This window comes from Macaca mulatta, chromosome 4, assembly GCF_049350105.2.
Source record: "Macaca mulatta isolate MMU2019108-1 chromosome 4, T2T-MMU8v2.0, whole genome shotgun sequence".
In the NCBI taxonomy this organism is placed as follows: Eukaryota; Metazoa; Chordata; class Mammalia; order Primates; family Cercopithecidae; genus Macaca; species Macaca mulatta.
Genome location: NC_133409.1, coordinates 116497224 through 116515309, shown reverse-complemented (window position 1 = coordinate 116515309; position 18086 = coordinate 116497224). Strand labels below are relative to the sequence as shown.

Sequence of the window (18086 nt, the reverse complement as noted above, 5' to 3'; positions counted from 1 at the left end):
AGGGATTGACATAAGTGACCTAATCCGTAAATCATCAAAAGAGCGATTATCACCATTAATGGAGTTTTAAAAGAATACTAGCAAGTAGTGGCTCTGCTACCACAGAAGGAGCTTCACACTTTGAAAAATTCAGTCATGCGGCCTGAAATGTCATGAGTCACCTCTTCAAAGAGCTGTTCTGTTAGGTTTGGTTCTATTTATCAGTCTGATAGTTTAGTAAATGTCAAAGTGAATATATATTCAGTATGTATTAGTATGTGTGTATATATATAATATGTGTGTGTGTGTATATATATATATAATATTTTATATATGTGTGAGACAAGTTAGAGCAAGGCCAGCTGAAAGAAATGGTGCTAAATATTTTTAGGAAAGCTGAGGTGCAAAATGTGGTACATGTACACTATGGAATATTATGCAGCCATTAAAAAGAATGAAATCATGCCCTGTGCAGCAACATGGATGCAGCTGGAGGCCATTATCCTAAGCAAATTAATGCAGGAACAGAAAACCAAATACTGCATGTTCTCACTTATAAGTGGGAGCTAAATATTGTGTACTCATGCACATAAAAATGGCAAAAATAGATACTGGGGACTAATAGAGTGGGGAGGGAGGGAAGGAGAAGGGAAGGGGCTACAAACCTAACTAGTGGGTACTGTACTTAGTACCTAGGTGATGGAATCATTCATACTCCAAACCTCAGCATCACACAATAAAACCAGGTAACACACCTGTACATGTATCCCCTGAATCTAAAAGTAAAGTTGGAAAAATAAAGAAAAAAGAAACAAGCTGAGATGTACTGACTTTGCAACTTAAATTTTGTTTTAAATGTAGGACTTTATTAAATATCTGCTATGAGCAAGTCATATGCACTGAGGATACACTGATGAACAAGAAAGACTTAGTCTTCCATAAATGTTGCCCCACTGCTTGAGATATTCAGACTTAGCTCACTGTACCCCTACATGGATTTCATTAGTCAGGGCACTACTACTGATTATTCCAAAGTCTAATCAATAGTGAGAACAAATAACTTTATTCTGTACTGCCTTCCCACTCTGATTTAGTAAAGCCACATTGTTGGCCTTGAAGAATAGTACAAAATGCTTGAAGAATAGTACAAAATGCTATGTTTGGTTGGCTCAACATATATTTTAATAATTTGTGTTTTTTATGTGTGCCCTTCAGTGATTTAAAAAAAGAACTGAACTCTGAATTTATTGTTTTCATCAAGGAATTTTGTGTATGCAATGGCCTTCATGTACAGCAAGGAGTCACCGACCCACTGTCAGCAAAACATGCTTTGTGAAAATAAATTTTTTTTTTCCAGAAATGGAGATGCAGTTGCACAAATTGCTTCCTGTTCTCTTGGTGTCTGTTGTTAGCAGCAGCATGCATTTTGTATGAAAGCTGGCAGGGGTTAGAATGCAGACCGAGGTCATGGACCTCAGCACAGCTAACTGGCATGTACAGGAATAAAACCTGCAACTTTTGCCTCATTAGCACCATGTCCCCTACTGAGTTAACCAACCATAGGCAATTGGAGAACTCTGAAGGTTAATTCTTTCTGACCATAGGTAGAGTTACAGCTCAATGGACTAAGCCCTTCAAATGTTAACACTTCAAGCAGGAAATTTTAAGTGGAAAAAAAATGGCTGGTAGTACAAAAAGGTTAAATGAATTGAAAAACGGGTCTAAAACAGACTTACAGACTTGCAGGTTTTTTAAGAGTTGCATAAAATAATCTGTAACTTTTATAGAGGTTATGACTCAAACCGTGTTTCAACCATGTGATTGCCAGGAACTATTAAAATAAATAGCACAAATAGGGCAATTAAATATAGATACTAACAGCTTCAAACCACAAGAGGAAATGAGGCAGCTTTGTTTTTAATTTAATAACACCCAGGTGAGTTTCTTTGAAATTAGTGCAAATGTCTGTTTTGAAAAGCTGGATAGGGAGGAAGACTGATGAGTCTAACAGGTTATGATTATTTCTGCCCTCAAGGGAGTCCTGGTCCTGGTCCAAGTTAATGTATCAGTATGAAGCAGTGTTACTGCTAACCTACACACAGTCAAAAGAGATGACTTCTGAGAACACAGCCAAGCCACTACTGCCTATGCAACTTAAGATAAACACCATGCCTTCCCTTTACACTTCTCAGGTCTCCTGTGACCCCAAGTCACAGCTTGCCTTCAAAGGCACACTGGTTGTTCTCTCCTAGTTCCTATGTCTTGATGGCACAGTGTAGTGTGAAAGGACAGAAAAGTCTCTCTCTGGTAAAAATCCTTCACGTGTGAAATGCGCACTTGCAAAACAGAACTGAACAGAGCCCGGCTCTCTGTCAGTGTGAATGGAATGTGAACATCAAAATGACCTTCCTGCAAGGAAAGGGAAAAACCAAAAACCACTGGGTACTGCTAGGTGAAAATAAAGCCAATAGGTCTTCCACAGTTAGAGACAAGAATGATGGCAAGGATGTTACATGTCTATTCATTCTCCCATGTTGGCTTGCTGGCAAAAAGCAGAGGAGTAAAGAGTAATAATTTGAAAATAGCTAAGATTTATTGTGCTCTTAGCATATGTGATATTCCAGGAACTTAGAAAATTTCATTTAATATTTGCAATTGGTAGTTGTAAAAGTACAATGAGCAGGAAGGGCAGAGTCAAGATTTCAACTGAGGGGAGCTTGTCTTTCCTCCACTTTGCCTATACTTTTACTAGGGTGTTCTTTGAAACAACATTGCAAGTAACAACCACGACTCACAATTAACAGGATAACTTGTAATGAAACAAATACAGATTACTTTCTTTCTTTTCTTTTCTTTTTTTTCTTTTCTTTTTCTTTTTTTTTTTTTTTTGGAGACGGAATCTCGCTCTATAGCCCAGGCTGGAGTCCAGTGGCGCAATCTTGGCTCACCGCAAGCTCCACCTCCTGGGTTCACGCCATTCTCCTGCCTCAACCTCCCGAGTAGCTGGGACTAGAGGTGCCACCACCACACCCAGCTAACTTATTTATTTATTTATTTATTTATTTATTTATTTATTTTGGATTTTTAGTAGAGACAGGGTTTCACTGTATTAGCCAGGATGGTCTCCATCTCCTGACTTCATGATCCGCCCACCTCGGCCTCCCAAAGTGCTGGGATTACAGGCATGAGCCACCATGCCTGGTCACAGATGACTTTCATTACAGACAGGATCAAACTTACTTGTATGGAATAATTACACAATGACATTACAGAGTGGAATATAGAAACCATAATGGAACAAATAATTGTGAGTGAAAGTGTTTTCTCTATACTGACCTCCTCTGAGAGTACAAAAAAATGAACGTATATGAAAATCCTGGAATTATGGTGCTGAAAAAGGATCCTCAGAGATCTTCTAGAATACTATGTTAGGGTCATAAAGCAATATTGCAAAGTTTTTATACCTTTACCATGTAGTCAACCCAAATGGATGTTATTAGAAAGTATAATTCTCTCATGTAATATTAAATCTTTTATCTAATTTAATTTACAGAACTTCTTTCAAATAGTTAGCAACCTTCTAGATGAAGAAAACAAGGAAAAATGGGAAGATGCACAACAGGTAAGGTTGGGGTTATTTCAGAACTTAAAATGAAGCTGGCGAAACGAAGTGTATAAAATATGTGACTAAATTAATGGCTTGCTATTTCAGGAAAATAAGATATTTTTAAGTCAGTCTAGGTTATATCCTAGTAATTTTTGAGGAGACAAATGATCTTTACCTTATCAGTCTGGAAGGAATGTCTATTCATGTGAAAAAAAGCTGAGCTAGTTTAAGCAACTTAAAACTTTAAGGATTTAATGTGTAATAATTATATGCCTAACCAATAAGTTCCTTTTTTGTCTGTAGACCATGAGAAAAACAGCACATCTAAAAGTACATGTTTCAAATGAAAGTATAGAGCTTTGACTAGTAAAACCATTTGCATTTACTACAATGTTGCATATAATATGGATCATAGACAGAGCGATTAATTTTTATTCAAAGCCAAGAACTGTTAAAATCAGGCCTCACCAAAAATTATGTTATGATTTTTAAAAATCTTCCTGCTATGCTTTATCAGTGTAGCAAGTGGCCTTATTGGTTAAGGTATTGTTTATAAATGCTTTGCAATACCATTTGTGGTATCCTAACTGATATACAGTGACTAATTTTTTTTTCCTCCGAATTATAGGAAAAGTGGGTTAGAAGTCTAGAAAGAGGGAAAAAATATGGTTCTAAAAATTCTATGTAAATGTAATTTAACTGGATGTCAATCTTCTTTAGTTTTTCTACTTGACTCTTGTTAAAAATAAGATAATCTTGAAAAAAAAAAATGAACATTTACTGAGGTTCAGGTTTTCCCTTTATAATCATGTTCTGGGTCTTCAGGAGTAAAGTATGCCCTTTATCCTGTTATGACAGGAGCTCTAAAAATAGTCCAGTGTGGGTCTACCTCATTATTAGGTATAAATTTCATGCATCTGGGCATAGCCAGAAAAAAAAAAAAAACTCTTATTTTAATACTTTAAATCTATTTTTTTCTACCAATTCGAGTTACATATTTGTCCTTGACTTTCTTCTAGAGGACAGCCTCATTCACTCACTGTAAGAAGATGGTGTCTTTCCTTAGAATACAGCTGCAGAGGCTAAGTACATCTTTTAGAATGCTAGAGACTATTAATTATGGATATATTTAGAAGAAATATATAATATCCTATTTAAAACAAGAGTGCAATTCATCAGATGCTGTTATTTACTGTGAGGTCCTAACTTTAACAAATAATGAATGGTGGCAGAACTTCTTGTCAATGAAAAATCCTGAATTCATAAACCATCTATTTCCTTGAGATTTTGAGTTAGCTATATTCTTATATTTAAAGTATTTTTTCCAATAATAATGATCCTTAATACTGTTTTTGAAATAACGATTTGAAACTGAAAAAACAAAAACAACCCTGTTCTGTAGCTTTTACTAAAAGGTGGTGTCATAAATGCAGCCAGGTGGTGAATGGGTCTATTGAGTTTGTGGCACAAAGGGTGAACTTTGTGGAAATAGGTACTGTTTAAAATCTATCAAAGATAATATTTGTGGGTCTTCTTATTTTTGAGTAATAACCTTAACAAAAGTAAATATAAAACAGAACTCTGTGTACGTTTGGAAAATGAGCTGAGTAAAATGGTGGCTATTGACATCGGAAGTTTTTTGCAAACAAAATTTACTCTTTTGAACGGTCATTTCGGAAGTTGTTACCCATCAGTTCCAGTTACGAAGGATAAAACTATGTTTAGATTAATCATTCTACTAAAAACGTAGCATACTAAAGTAAAAAAAGCAAACACACACACACAAAAACTACTTTCTATATAGCACTGCTTTACACTCTACCCATATGGCTGGAGTTGACAAGTCCAGTTTAGTCAAGACAAGTCATTTTAGTCATGTATTATGTTTGATATTTCTTTATTACATTGAAAATTCGTATGTCTCTAGAGCAAGAGTGAGCAAACTGCAGCCAGTGAGCCAAATCCAGCTTGAGGCTTATTTTGTTAATCATATTTTGGAATATAGCCACACCCATTCATTTACATATAACCTATATATGGCTGTTTTGGTACCACAAGGAAAGAGTGGGGTTTACAACAGAGACTTCATGTCCTGCAAAGCCTAAAATATTTACTATATGCAAACAGAAAAAGTTTGGCAACCTTTTATAACCTGCTCTATAACATTTGACTACACTTGGAGAAATATAAACAGAATCTTTAGTCAACCTAAAAAACCTCTCCACCAAGGCAGAAGAGAAAGAAAACACATTCATTATTGAATAAGCAGTAAACCAGAATGTAATGTGTATCATAGGCAATCCGCTGACATTACAAAGACCCTATTACACAGCCTAGCAGTGTCCTCAAGGTAAATAGTAACTAGTTCTGAAGAGGACTTAAGAGCACCCTTTGTCACACATAGTTCATCTTAAATTCACATAGTTCATCCTAAATTCACTTGGTAATTGGTGGTGACCATCTTGTTACTTAATTGGCCTTATTCAAAGAAAAAAATAACCTCCTTATATCTTTATGACTGGAAGCAATTTTGCCACTTGAAGCAAAATTCAAGAGGCCTCTGAAGTTAGGCTTCTACCTTTCACAGAAACTGAGAAAGAGGGGCACTATCTTTCTGTATATTTACCTTTCAAAGAGAGACATTCCTGGATCTTTAAGCTGTAGGAGACTATTTAGCTTTTAAATAAATTGATATGCATTTCAAAGAGAAAAAGTGCTTACAGTTACTAGGTTTCCAAAAGTAAATGCTCTAAGAAAAGGGAGAAGAGAGTGGGGTTGAGGGAGGGAGAGCCTCTTCCCATATTTTCAACAGAAAAAAATAAGCATCTTATTTTAATTTGTATTCATCCTTCCACTACACATACTCATATACATACACACCTATACAAAGATAAGGGGAAAATACAGCAGTAGCAGGAAGCCTTGGCGATAACAAAAATCTTAGGCACATTCTTGGAAGTGGGATGATGGACTTTCGAAATTTGTGTTTAATGACTGAAAGTGAAGCTAAGCGATAGGTTTTATCCCCCAAATCTTTCTACAATTAAAAGTTGGAACTAACTCAGCTATACATGTCTAAGTTAATATGCGTCATTCATGTCTTCAAGTATATGTGAGTAAATATACTGTGGATACTGTCTGATTTTTAGACAGGCACAACCGCAAGCCCCTTTGAAATACACATATGCCTGCTGTCACTTTCAGCTCTGACTATATGCTTTTCTGCTATTCAGAATGCCTTTTTGTCTTCTGCACTAGTCTTTGCGATTACAAAGCAGCTAGAACTCTCTAATCCACTTAATTTTCATGGCTAGAAAATGCAGTGGTGCTGAATGGACACAAGAAATTAACTTGACTTCAAAAGATTTTCTCCTCTAAAGTGGTTATGTAATGCAGGCTGACTTTATAAGCTTTATGGGTTATACACGTGCATGTGACATTTTCAATAGCCTTTATGTCCCAAACACTATGAACTATTGCCACAATCATGGTTGCCAAATAAAAAAAACACTCGTCCATTTGTACTGTGTGAGGTGCCATGATGTTGAAAGAAACACACGGGCCATGGAGGCAGATGGTCCTGTAGGTAGATGGTCCTGTAGGTAGGTAGGTAGATAGGTAGGTAGATGGATAAATGGATAGATGCATAGATGGACAGTTAGATAGGTAGGTATTGCTCAGCCACTATTAAAGATACAATATAGCCTTAGGTATGCTGTTTAACCTTCTTGAGGTCTTTCTTCTTCTTTCCTAAAATATGAATAATAATCCCACAGGTGTGTTTTGTATTTGTTCATGTAAAGCACATTCACTAGAGCTATTAATATTATTGTAATGTTAAAATTATTACCATTATTCTTATGGTGGACATTATAATTATTAAACAATAAATGTTTCTCTTAAGATATTTATTATTATGCAATAACTTAATAGTTTGTAAATATCTTCATGGTGGCAATATTAACTGTTTTTCCTCTTGTGTTCCTCATGTAGTTGCAAAGTTAAACATGTAAAGAGCCCAATTTCAGTGTTCTATGTTTTTGTTATATTTAAGTGATGGAAAGAGTTCATCAAAAGAAAAGTCATGTATTTTCTGAGGAGACAGTCTGTTAGATATTTTGAGTTCCCTTAGATTTATGAGGGATTAATCATTACATCATATTACTTCCAAAGTTCCTCCCATGTGACATCTGATGTCATTCTCAACTGTTAATTTAAAAAATACAACTATAGGCAGCTGTAGATTTTTTTGAAGTAGAACAAAGCTCATTTGTGATTTCATGTAGGCTTAAAAAATTTCAGTTATATATGCCATTGTATGTATCGATTTTTTATTCCACGTAACCTTTGCTTATTTTTTCTAGATTTATCCAGGGTCAATAGAGTTAATGCAGGTGATTGAAGATTTTATACACATTGTTGGAATGGGGATGATGGACTTTCAGAATTCATACTTAATGACTGGAAATGTAGGTAAGAAATAGGATTTTCCCCAAAAAACTTTCTGAAATAAAAAAATTTGCAAGTATCTGCACCATACGTTTCCAAGTATAATATTCATTATTCATATGTTTAAGTACATGTGAGCAAATATATTTCGAATACTTGGTGTCTGACTTTTAGATAGGCCTAAACACATTGCATTATATATATATATACACACACATATATATATATATATATACACACACACACACATATATTTGTATTTATCTTCATGCATTTGTATGACTGCTTGTAGGCCTATTTGTGTGTGTCTTCACGTGTATATGTAGGATAATATGTATTTATTTTTTCATTCTGCCAAATGCTCATTGCTATCCAATCTAGTTATGAATGTGTATGTGTGTGTATACACACTAGTTATTTTGAAAACAACATGTTAGTCTTTATGCTCTTCCATACATTGTTCTTGAGGATGCCAAGTTACTTTCGCACTGGTTGTCCCAGGCAGGTGCTGAATCTGTGTGTGGTGGAACATTGAGAATACCTTCCAGGGTTCAGATGATGGTGCAACTGCTGCCACTGCAGTTTTTCTGAATATCTTCCAGTACACAGTGGATCTCTCAGGTCCCTCTGTAGTGGACTCTGTAATGCAACAACCATTATATTAACCAAATGACACATTGCTCTTTGTGGTTAAAAATTAACAAGAGCCAAGAAATAGTCTTCTTAATGATACACATTGAATTGACATAGGCTTACAGTTTTCTCATTTCTTTAAAGCTTCTTCTGATAATGTTACTGTGATTCAGAATTATTTTCTTTCATTTGTCATACTTTAATACTCTTAACATAAAAACCACTGAACTATAGATAGTAATGTGTTTAAATAAACATATGTTGCCCTATATTCATATTCACAGATAATTATGCTTTAGTTTCTGGATTAGGAAGAGACTAACTTTGGTGGGGCAATTAACTAGGGAAGTTCAACTGGTAGAGAACATATTTTTTTTTTATGATTAAGGCTTTTGGTGGTTCATTTTATACTTAATTTCTTCTGAAGGTACCTAAGTCCTGCAGGGACTCATTTTATCCTGGGATATCTTCACCAGGGTGACCTCAGATTACAATAGGTTACAGTTAACTACTGATAATATTCTTCATTTGAGGAAAGTCTATGTAATGGATACTTCAAAGGTCTGGAGACGTTTTGGAGCCCATGTATCCTCTTCATCCAGCACAGGCCTTATCAGTGAGTTTAACATCTTAATGTATCTTCTGAGCCTGTTGGAGGCCCTACACTTTTCTCCAGAGTGGGTGTCCAGCAGCTTGTGCCAGTTCAGTAATGGAGGAAGCTGTTTCTTCTTATGGACAATTAGAGTAAAAAGAGACCAAAGGTGGTATCTTTGTTGAAAGGTGAATTCAGAAATCAGAGAAATTCCCAATTCAATGTCCATTATAAAAGTGACTGGGCAGATAAAGGAAAGAAAGTTTGTTGGAAAGGTATATCATGTCTGTGGAAAAGGTTTAGCAATCACAGCTATGAGTTTTAAGGCACATGGAAGGAACCTAGAAAGATTCCAGGGATGCTAGTCACCCAAGTCAGAACCACTTTCCCAAGGGAAGGAAATGAGTTATGAAGGGTCTTGGGGCAGATTGGACAATTGGTAAAGTAGTTTATGAGTTAAAATGAGATAGAAAAACAAAGAACTATTGTTTTCTGCTTCTTTTTGTAAATGTTAATGTCTACTTCTAAAAGGTATTGCTAATTAAAAGGATGTTCAGATCAATACATGGCATTTGTGCAGAATGTGTTTAGAAAAAAAAAAAACTATAAAAAAGCCAATCACAGAGTCTAGCAAACTTAAATTGGATTTAAACTTAAATTTGGATTTATGTTTCAGAATCACAGCATATCACATTCTCTATAGCACTAGTATTACTTGATATAAAAATTTCACAAATGTCCATAAATTGCAATCATTTATTCATCTTTACTTTTCTTTGACTTACCAAGTTTGTATATTTGAAAATATTGTGTATTTTTTTCACAATAAGATTATGTTATCTAGGTTTGCCTTCTTCCCTTAAATGTGATTAAACTTTAAGAGGTATATTAAGCATAACTCAAAGCAATCGAATGCTGCAAATAAAGTCAATATCGTCCTATATCGTTGTCCATCTTGCCTGAGGATAGTGTGATTGTTCTGCCTTCTGATTGTTTATATAGCAACACTTATCCATATTAAAAGTTATGTTCTGTGAGTAAAAATTATAAACATTGTTTATATGGACTACCCAAAAGACATCTTAGTTATTGTTGATTTCCTCAAATGTTAGCTCAGGGACTGACTGACACTGTAGTTTGGTGACTAGAACTGAGAGTTATGCTCCATAGTATTCAGGAGTTTTCCAAATTGCATACACTAGTATCAAATTAAGTAATATGAATAATGATCTCTTACTATTAATACTTTTTATGTTACCCAATTTGATACTATATATGTAAAACATTATAATGTTATGTCTCATATTTCCAATGTTTTTGAGCATGGACATGAATAGAGACTATTTTACAGTAGAAAGTTGTGAAACATGTGAGTTGGCCCTCATTCTGTCTTACATTCTAAGTCCAAAGATTAATTATCCAACAGTCTGCTCATTATACTGAGCAGACATGTATGCAGGAACACAGGCATGTACACAGCATGTGAGAAATGAATAGAGACTAAGTAACTAAGAAAGTTTGTTCCTTATGGCCATTTTCTTTAGAATGTGTTGGATTAAGATTACTTAAAGAACTTCAAAAATCATAATGTATTTTAGAGAGATTATAAATTATTTTTTCATAAAGTCTATATGTATAGCTACTTTTCTGGACTATAGATATATAGTCACTTTTCTGGACTATAGATAGTAAACTCCTGAAGGAAGAAAGAGTTGAACAGTCCAATATAAATGCCAAAAAAACCATGCAATTTAATAAAAGACTCTCAGAACCAGTAGATTATTTTATTTCAACTTTAAATATAGTTTTAGCATTTCTGTTTTCTAGTTACTGGATTAAATAGAATGAGTTTGAAGCAGAAGCAGTGCTATTAGAGGCACATATATAGCAAATAGAATAGATGAAATGCTGGAACAATAATAACAAAGAAATACTTTTTCCTTATTGTCATTTCCTATAGAAATGACAACTCATGTCTCACGTTTGAGAGCATTAGTTCTAAGACTTAGGACAATAATTCATATTTAAAAGCATGGCCTTAATTCATCAAGATAAAAGTTCCTAGAATCTGATTAAAATCTCAGAAAAAGGAGTGACATATATTAGAAAGACTTTCTTCAAAAATAGTTCAAATGAAAAAGTTTGAAGCTTCTTTTTTTCTGAAAAATGTCCCCATCTGTATCAGCTTTTGATAAGTGAAGTGCTCTTATATGATAAAAAAATTCTATGAACATTTTGATATATATGCGTGCATGTACATTTTTGTAGGGAGAATGTTCATAGCTTTGATCTGTTTCTTAAAAGATTTATGATCTCAAAATGTTTAACAGAGGTTTGGAAGAAAATAATCTACAAATAAGCATTTCAAACCAGTGAATTTATAAAATAATCAAGCTTCAATAGAATATTTAGTTTTCATTTTTAAATACATATATGACATTTAAAATAGACACATGAAAGTTGTAACACATGAGTTAATGAACATTTACTAAAGACTAAACGCTCTACTAGTTTATATAATTACTGTATAAATGAATGAATGAATGTCTATGAAAGATTTCAATTTTCAATATGCCTCTTTTTAAAAAAATTATATTTGAAATGTTTTAACTGTCTGCATAGGTAAGTGGTTTTTGTTTTAGGAAAAGCATGTGACTTTTTCAATATATCAGTAATTTAAAAAGTGTATAAGTATCAATTAGGTCTGGAGGGCCATATCTTTATATTATTTAATATGAAACATTTTTAAAAGGTTATTTTTTCAACAAGACAGAAAGTTATTTTTCAGTGAAAATATTATTTGAAGATTTACTTCAACTTGCTTTCTATACGTTTCCTCTAAACATTTTTCCTTAAGTACCTTGCAGTCCTATTTCTCTTATTATTTTCCTGAAACTCCTATTTGAAAGGAAACTCTAATTGCCGAATAAATCTCCTCCCATTTTTCATCCTTCACATCCTCTGTGCTTTGCTAACCACTCTCTTTCTTGATACTGTTCATTCCTTTAACATTTTTACATTAAATACAGTATAAAATATACTCAAATGATAAATTTAAACTCATGGCTTCAAAGTATTTGGATTTCTTTTGAGATAGTAGCATAAAACAAATAACGTGAAGCCCTGAAAAGGATAAAAGTACATTATTTTGAGGTCTAGCTGTTTGCAGTTCCAAATACAAAATGGAGTGTATGAGATCTGACATGATTAGAATGACAAGGCAAGGGAATGGGACTATATTGTTCTAACGATTTGTCCAAAGTTACAGTGATGATTTATAGTTTTTGTTACATTTTCAGTTTTTTAAATATTTTTCACAATAGCTTCATGTAGCATGTTACATTTCCTTTTATTGATAAGAATATCCTATTCTTTAGAAATTGTGTTAGTTTAGAACCTAGAACTAGAATTGCATTCATTGAACTGAATTCAAGGAAGATCAGTGATGTGTCAATGTTACTCACCCATTGACTATGTTCAAGTACAGACAAAAAGAATTTTTCTCTTACTATAAGCAAAGCCTTTGCTAAGTGATTCAGGTCATTAAAATAAATGACTAATCTTCTAGCCTGCAAGTAAATTGCAGTCTAGTTGTAGACAGTAAAGAATTACATCAATAAATAAACATCAAATACACTTTGATATGTGTCATATAAGCCAAATGTTAGTACTTTATTCCCGGAGATGTTGTTCTGTGTAAGGATCAAGAAAAACTTCTTAGAGAAGGAAGCATTTAATGTAGACTTTGAAGAATGACTGAATTGTTGATAAGTCAACATAAAGAAGAGCAGGTAGCAAATAGATGGTTACAGTCCAGAACATTCTATTAGCAAAGATGATATAGAGATGTCAAAGTTGAAATTGTGCTTGGGGGAAAAGTGATCTATTTTAATAAAAGCACATATGTATAGAAGTGAAGGAAGTAAAATAAAATTGGAAAGGCAGGTTGATACATGGTTCTGAATTCTAAAGATAATAAGCAGTCACTGAATCTTTACCTGGTAAGAGTTGTGCTTTGGGAGAACATGTGTAAGATGAGAAAATGGAATTGATTGAAATTGGGAAGCACCATCAACATAGTGAGTCCAAATGTAGAGAGAAGGCTTTTAATAGTAATTCATGCGGGAGACAATGAAGACAGGAATTGCTGGTGGTAAGAATAGGAACTGACATGTGGGTATGAATTAGAGACTCTGTCTGAGGCTAGAATTGATAGGATTCCATAACTGACTGGGATGCGAGAGAGAATGGAGGGATTGAGATTAGGTTTATTCAACACACATTTGTGAGTATTTTTGACATATTAATATTTAGACAAGTATAGCCCCCAAGTGGAAAAAATAAAATGAGAACTTGGATTTTATTAGAGGAGTCAAATCTATAAATACACATTTGGTGATCAACTGCATAAAAGTGATAGTTGAAGCCATGAAAGTTTTTTTCAATTATCAATACAATAATAAGATAGAAGAGACGTAAGGTGATATCTACATTAAAAACAAAGAATGAAAGTTGGTGTCAGAGTAATAATGGTTAGAGGTAGTAGGTATAAGGAGTTCCAGAACAATACAGAATAAAATCAGTGTCCTATAATTAATAAAATGGAAAGAACGTTTCAAATTGATTGCTATACTTAATATCAATTGCTAATAAAGTTCAGTATCTTAAGAATTAAGATAAATATTATGGAATTATCAATTCTATAACATGAAAATTATTAAGGAAAAGTGCAGCACAGTGAACAGGACCTAAATTTTCAAGCTATTTATGTGGTTTCAATGCATTACACCCTTAACATTTTGATACAGTAATCTTTATGAATTTACTTTAGATAGGTGAATGTTGCTACACCCACTTACAGCTATTTCACAACTGTTCCTTAGGAATTATTTGATGCTGAAAATATCAAATAAGAAGGGAATGGTTTTAGGCTAAATAAGATCTTCAAATACAGAATGCTATAATTATTAGTTGTAAGGAATTTCAAAAGTTCTTCTGATATATAAGCCCTAACAGATACAAGAATCTAAAACGTATCAATTTAGTTATCCAGAAATCTAATAAGGCTAGTGCCTTGAAAGCATTATAGTAAGATATTTTTCTTTGAAAAGGTAAATATTCCTGTGTCTTGTTGGTTTAGAAAATATTAAATATTAGGTTTGTCAGGATGAAAATCCATAGTTGATGTTTTCTGAAATTGAATCCAAATTCAACCTGAAAAATGGTGTGATACAATGTTGACATCTCCTTTCTCTGTGCAATGCCTTTTCATCAACACCGAACCTGTGTTCTTTCTTATATTCACTGGCAAACTTAATCATTCCTTTGGTAGAAAATCTTGTTCTTTAATAGAGAAACCAACTTTCAGTCTGACAATATTATTCTAAAATATAGTGACTTTTCTTTCTAGGCTTATTTTCCTTTGTGTTGCTGCTTAGTTTCGTGATTCACACATCCCCATCTCTTGTTTGATTAGCTTTCTTTAAAAATGTGACATTTGTAGTCTGTTGATACCATGCCTGAAAAATACACAGTTTAACTTTTTTTTTTTTTTTTGGTATTTTTATTTGTAGCACCTGATGTTGGTTCAGTCAGCTAGATTTGAGTCTAAATGTGTTAAGTTCTATCTCTGTCTTCTGGCTCTTTACCACCCTTGCTAAACACCTGAAGCTAGTGGGTGTTTTTCTGTAGGTCAGGGAAAAAAATACAACTAAAAATATCTGTTTCTTTATTGTGCTAACATACTGGTTTCCTGAGAAAACAAGCAGTTCAAACATAGTTTTAAACTTTGATATGCAGCCGTAGAGTTCTTTGATTGCTTCTCATTTAATAGAAATTATCTCATGGTATTTACTAGGATCCTCTAATTCCATATGGTTGGGGTGGAAGCACTAGGGAGGTTGACATTGTGAAAGGCTATATCAGACCCTGTTAGGAACAAACAAGACAAACTGCCCAGGTGTGTGATAGGCTTTCTTGCACACAACTGAACCCCAGGCTAAGGTGCTCCCTAGTACTAGTGTGATAGATTGGTAATGATTCATGGATTTAACCAGCTTTAAGAGGTCTCAGACAATCATTCAGTAAATATGTGCCATGTTTTGCCCTAGAAGATTTCTCAGTGAACGAATTAGACAAACCTCTTGCTCTCACGGAATTTATGTTTTGTAGTAGAGATACAGGTGTCAAACCAATGCCATCAAACATGTCCAGTGGTTGTAATTGTTACAAAGTGGAATAAAGCAGTCGACAGAGTGAGCAGTTAATGAGTCAAGAGAGCAGTGTCATTTCAAGGAGGATGACCAGGGAGGGCCTTTCTTTTTCAAAGTGATGTTTGAATGTAGTACTGAACCTTTAGAGCATGAGATGCAGTGATATGCAGGGGCAGAACACTCCAGACAGAAGAAACAGTAAGTACAAAGACCGTGATGCACTCATGTGCTTCATATATTGGAGGAACTGGGGAAAACCACTAGTGCTGGAATAGCTGAGGGAGGAGCAGTGGGAGGAAATGAAGTCAGAAAAGGAGTGGGAAGAGAAACTATAAGGTATTTGTTTGAGGTGTGAAAGGAATACAAAATGCTTAACAAGTATTTGTCATTTACCTAAGGGGATACAGCCTAAGAAATTCATCCTTAGATTATTTTGTTGTGCGAACATCATAGAATGTACTTCCACAAACCTAGATAGTAGAGCCTACTACACATTTAGGCTACAGAGGATAGCCTATTGCTCCCAGGCTACAAATCTATACAACATGTTACGTATTGAATACTGTAGGCAACTGTAACACAAGGGTAAATATTTGTGTGCCTAAATATAGATAAGCTGTAGTACAAATTTGGTATAAAATATTAAAAATGGTACACCTGCATAGGGCACTTACAATTAATGGAGCCTACAGCTCCATGTTGCTCTGCATGAGTCAGTGAGTGAGTAGGGAGTGAGTGTGAGGGCCTAGGAAATTACTATGCACTACTGTAGACTTTATAAACACTGTACACATAAGCTACACTAAATTTATAAAAATATATATATTCCAATAATAAATTAACCTTAGCTAACTGCAACTCTTTTACTTTATAAACTTCTAGTTTTTTTTAACTTTTGGACTCTTGTAATAATACATTGCCTAAAGCACAAACATATTGTACAGGTGGAAAATTATTTTCTTTCTTTATGTCTTTATTCTATAAAACTTTTTTCTATTTTTGACTTTTAAATTTTAGATTTTTATTTTTTTTGGTTAAACCCAAGACATGAATTCACACATTAGCCTAGGCCCTACCCAGGATCAAGATCATCAATGTCACTGTCTTCCCCTTCAGATCATGTCCACCAGAAAGGTCCTCAGGGGAAATAACATGCATGGAGCTGGCATCTCCTATGATAACACTATTTTCTTCCGGAATACCTCCTGAGGGATTTGCCTGAAGCTGTTCTACAGTTAACTTTTTTTCTTAAATAGGAGTACACCCTAAAATAATGGTAAAATGTACAGCATAGTAAATACTAAGCAACAAAAATTTTTCAGGTGCATTATAATTTTATGTGACTACCATCATGTATTGGGTCCATAGGTGACCAAGACATCATGTGGCACATGATTATTATCTGATTTAGGTATAAAAGACTCATTCTGACTATGAAGTGGAGATATTATAATAGACTATTTGGCGCTTGAGTGAAAATAGGAAGGGCAGTGCTGTGCTTACTCAGGTGGGAGAGCAGAGGTTTGGGTCAAGTGACAGTGGAAATAGTGAAAAGGAGTCAGATGCTGAAGATATTTTAGTTGTTGATCTGAAAGAGCTTGCTAATAGTTAGAAATAGAGTGTGGAAGAAGTAGAGCACTCAAGGAAATGTCTCCACTGCATCCCCAAGAACCCAACTACAGAAGCAAGACAGATTTATATCAAAAATTTACTTTGGCAGCAATTCGAATGCCTGTAAAGTTTAGAATTCAAAGCAGTTTTATTTTGGCTTTTTAAAAATATGTTATCCTTCCTAACTCCAACCCAAATCCTTGCTCCTGTGGTTTAAGCCCATTTCATTTTTACTGTTCTCAAGGAGACTGAGCAATTTTATCCTCAGAAGCCATCAGCATTCTGTCATCATCCCACCATACAAATCCTTGGGCAAAAGCCAGAATGAAATTGTTCATTAAAATGACTTTGTAACTCATATTGAGTTGCCAGCTAACAAATGAAATAAATCCTACTTTCCCTACCATTTTTGTGTTTCTTTTTTAATTGGAAGGCCATGGAGCCTTTAGAATAGAACTCTTAAGTCTCAACCAAGTCCAGCAAGAGAGTAGTCAGCTCCATTCTTTTGAAAGCTGTTTTCTGTTTTGGTTTGTTTTGTTTTAATAAAAACTTAAAAATAAGAATACCATAGAAGTCTGTTGTCTAAGTTGGAAATATATTTGTAAAACATCTTCATCTCTACAGCTTTACAAATGTTATTTGTAATAGAACTACTCTTATAGTTATAACCCTGGACCTTAATGTCGAAAACACTGATCATGTTATGATGTTTCAATTTATTAGTAGGCCTGCATTCTTTTAGAAGTTAACTGGTGTGAAAAAAATAGTAACATAACATTTCTGAATTTATCTTATCTGTTTTAAACAGCCATGCTCAAAGACACAATTATTCATGCTGTCATTATTAAATAATGCTTCTTTTCCCTGAGAAACTTGAAAACGTTGTTAATACTCTTTTTTGTTTTGAGTAAACCAAATGCTCTAAACTTTCTATATTATCAGATATTATGCCAATTTCTAACCTTAAACTTCTGAACTTCCTTCACAAGTACCATTTGAGTAC

The 18086-nt window shown here is 34.1% G+C and overlaps 1 protein-coding gene across 3 annotated transcripts in view; it reads left to right on the top strand.

Annotated features, from left to right (window-relative positions):
• The window catches only part of ADGRB3 (adhesion G protein-coupled receptor B3), a 738657-nt gene that overhangs the window by 361679 nt on the left and 358892 nt on the right, over window positions 1–18086 (top strand). For all 3 annotated transcript variants that reach the window (XM_015136642.3, XM_015136644.3, XM_015136641.3), the window contains 2 exons: window positions 3533–3601; window positions 7951–8059. In XM_015136642.3, the coding sequence (XP_014992128.2) occupies window positions 3533–3601; window positions 7951–8059 (178 nt within the window). The remainder of the gene's footprint in view (window positions 1–3532; window positions 3602–7950; window positions 8060–18086) is intronic.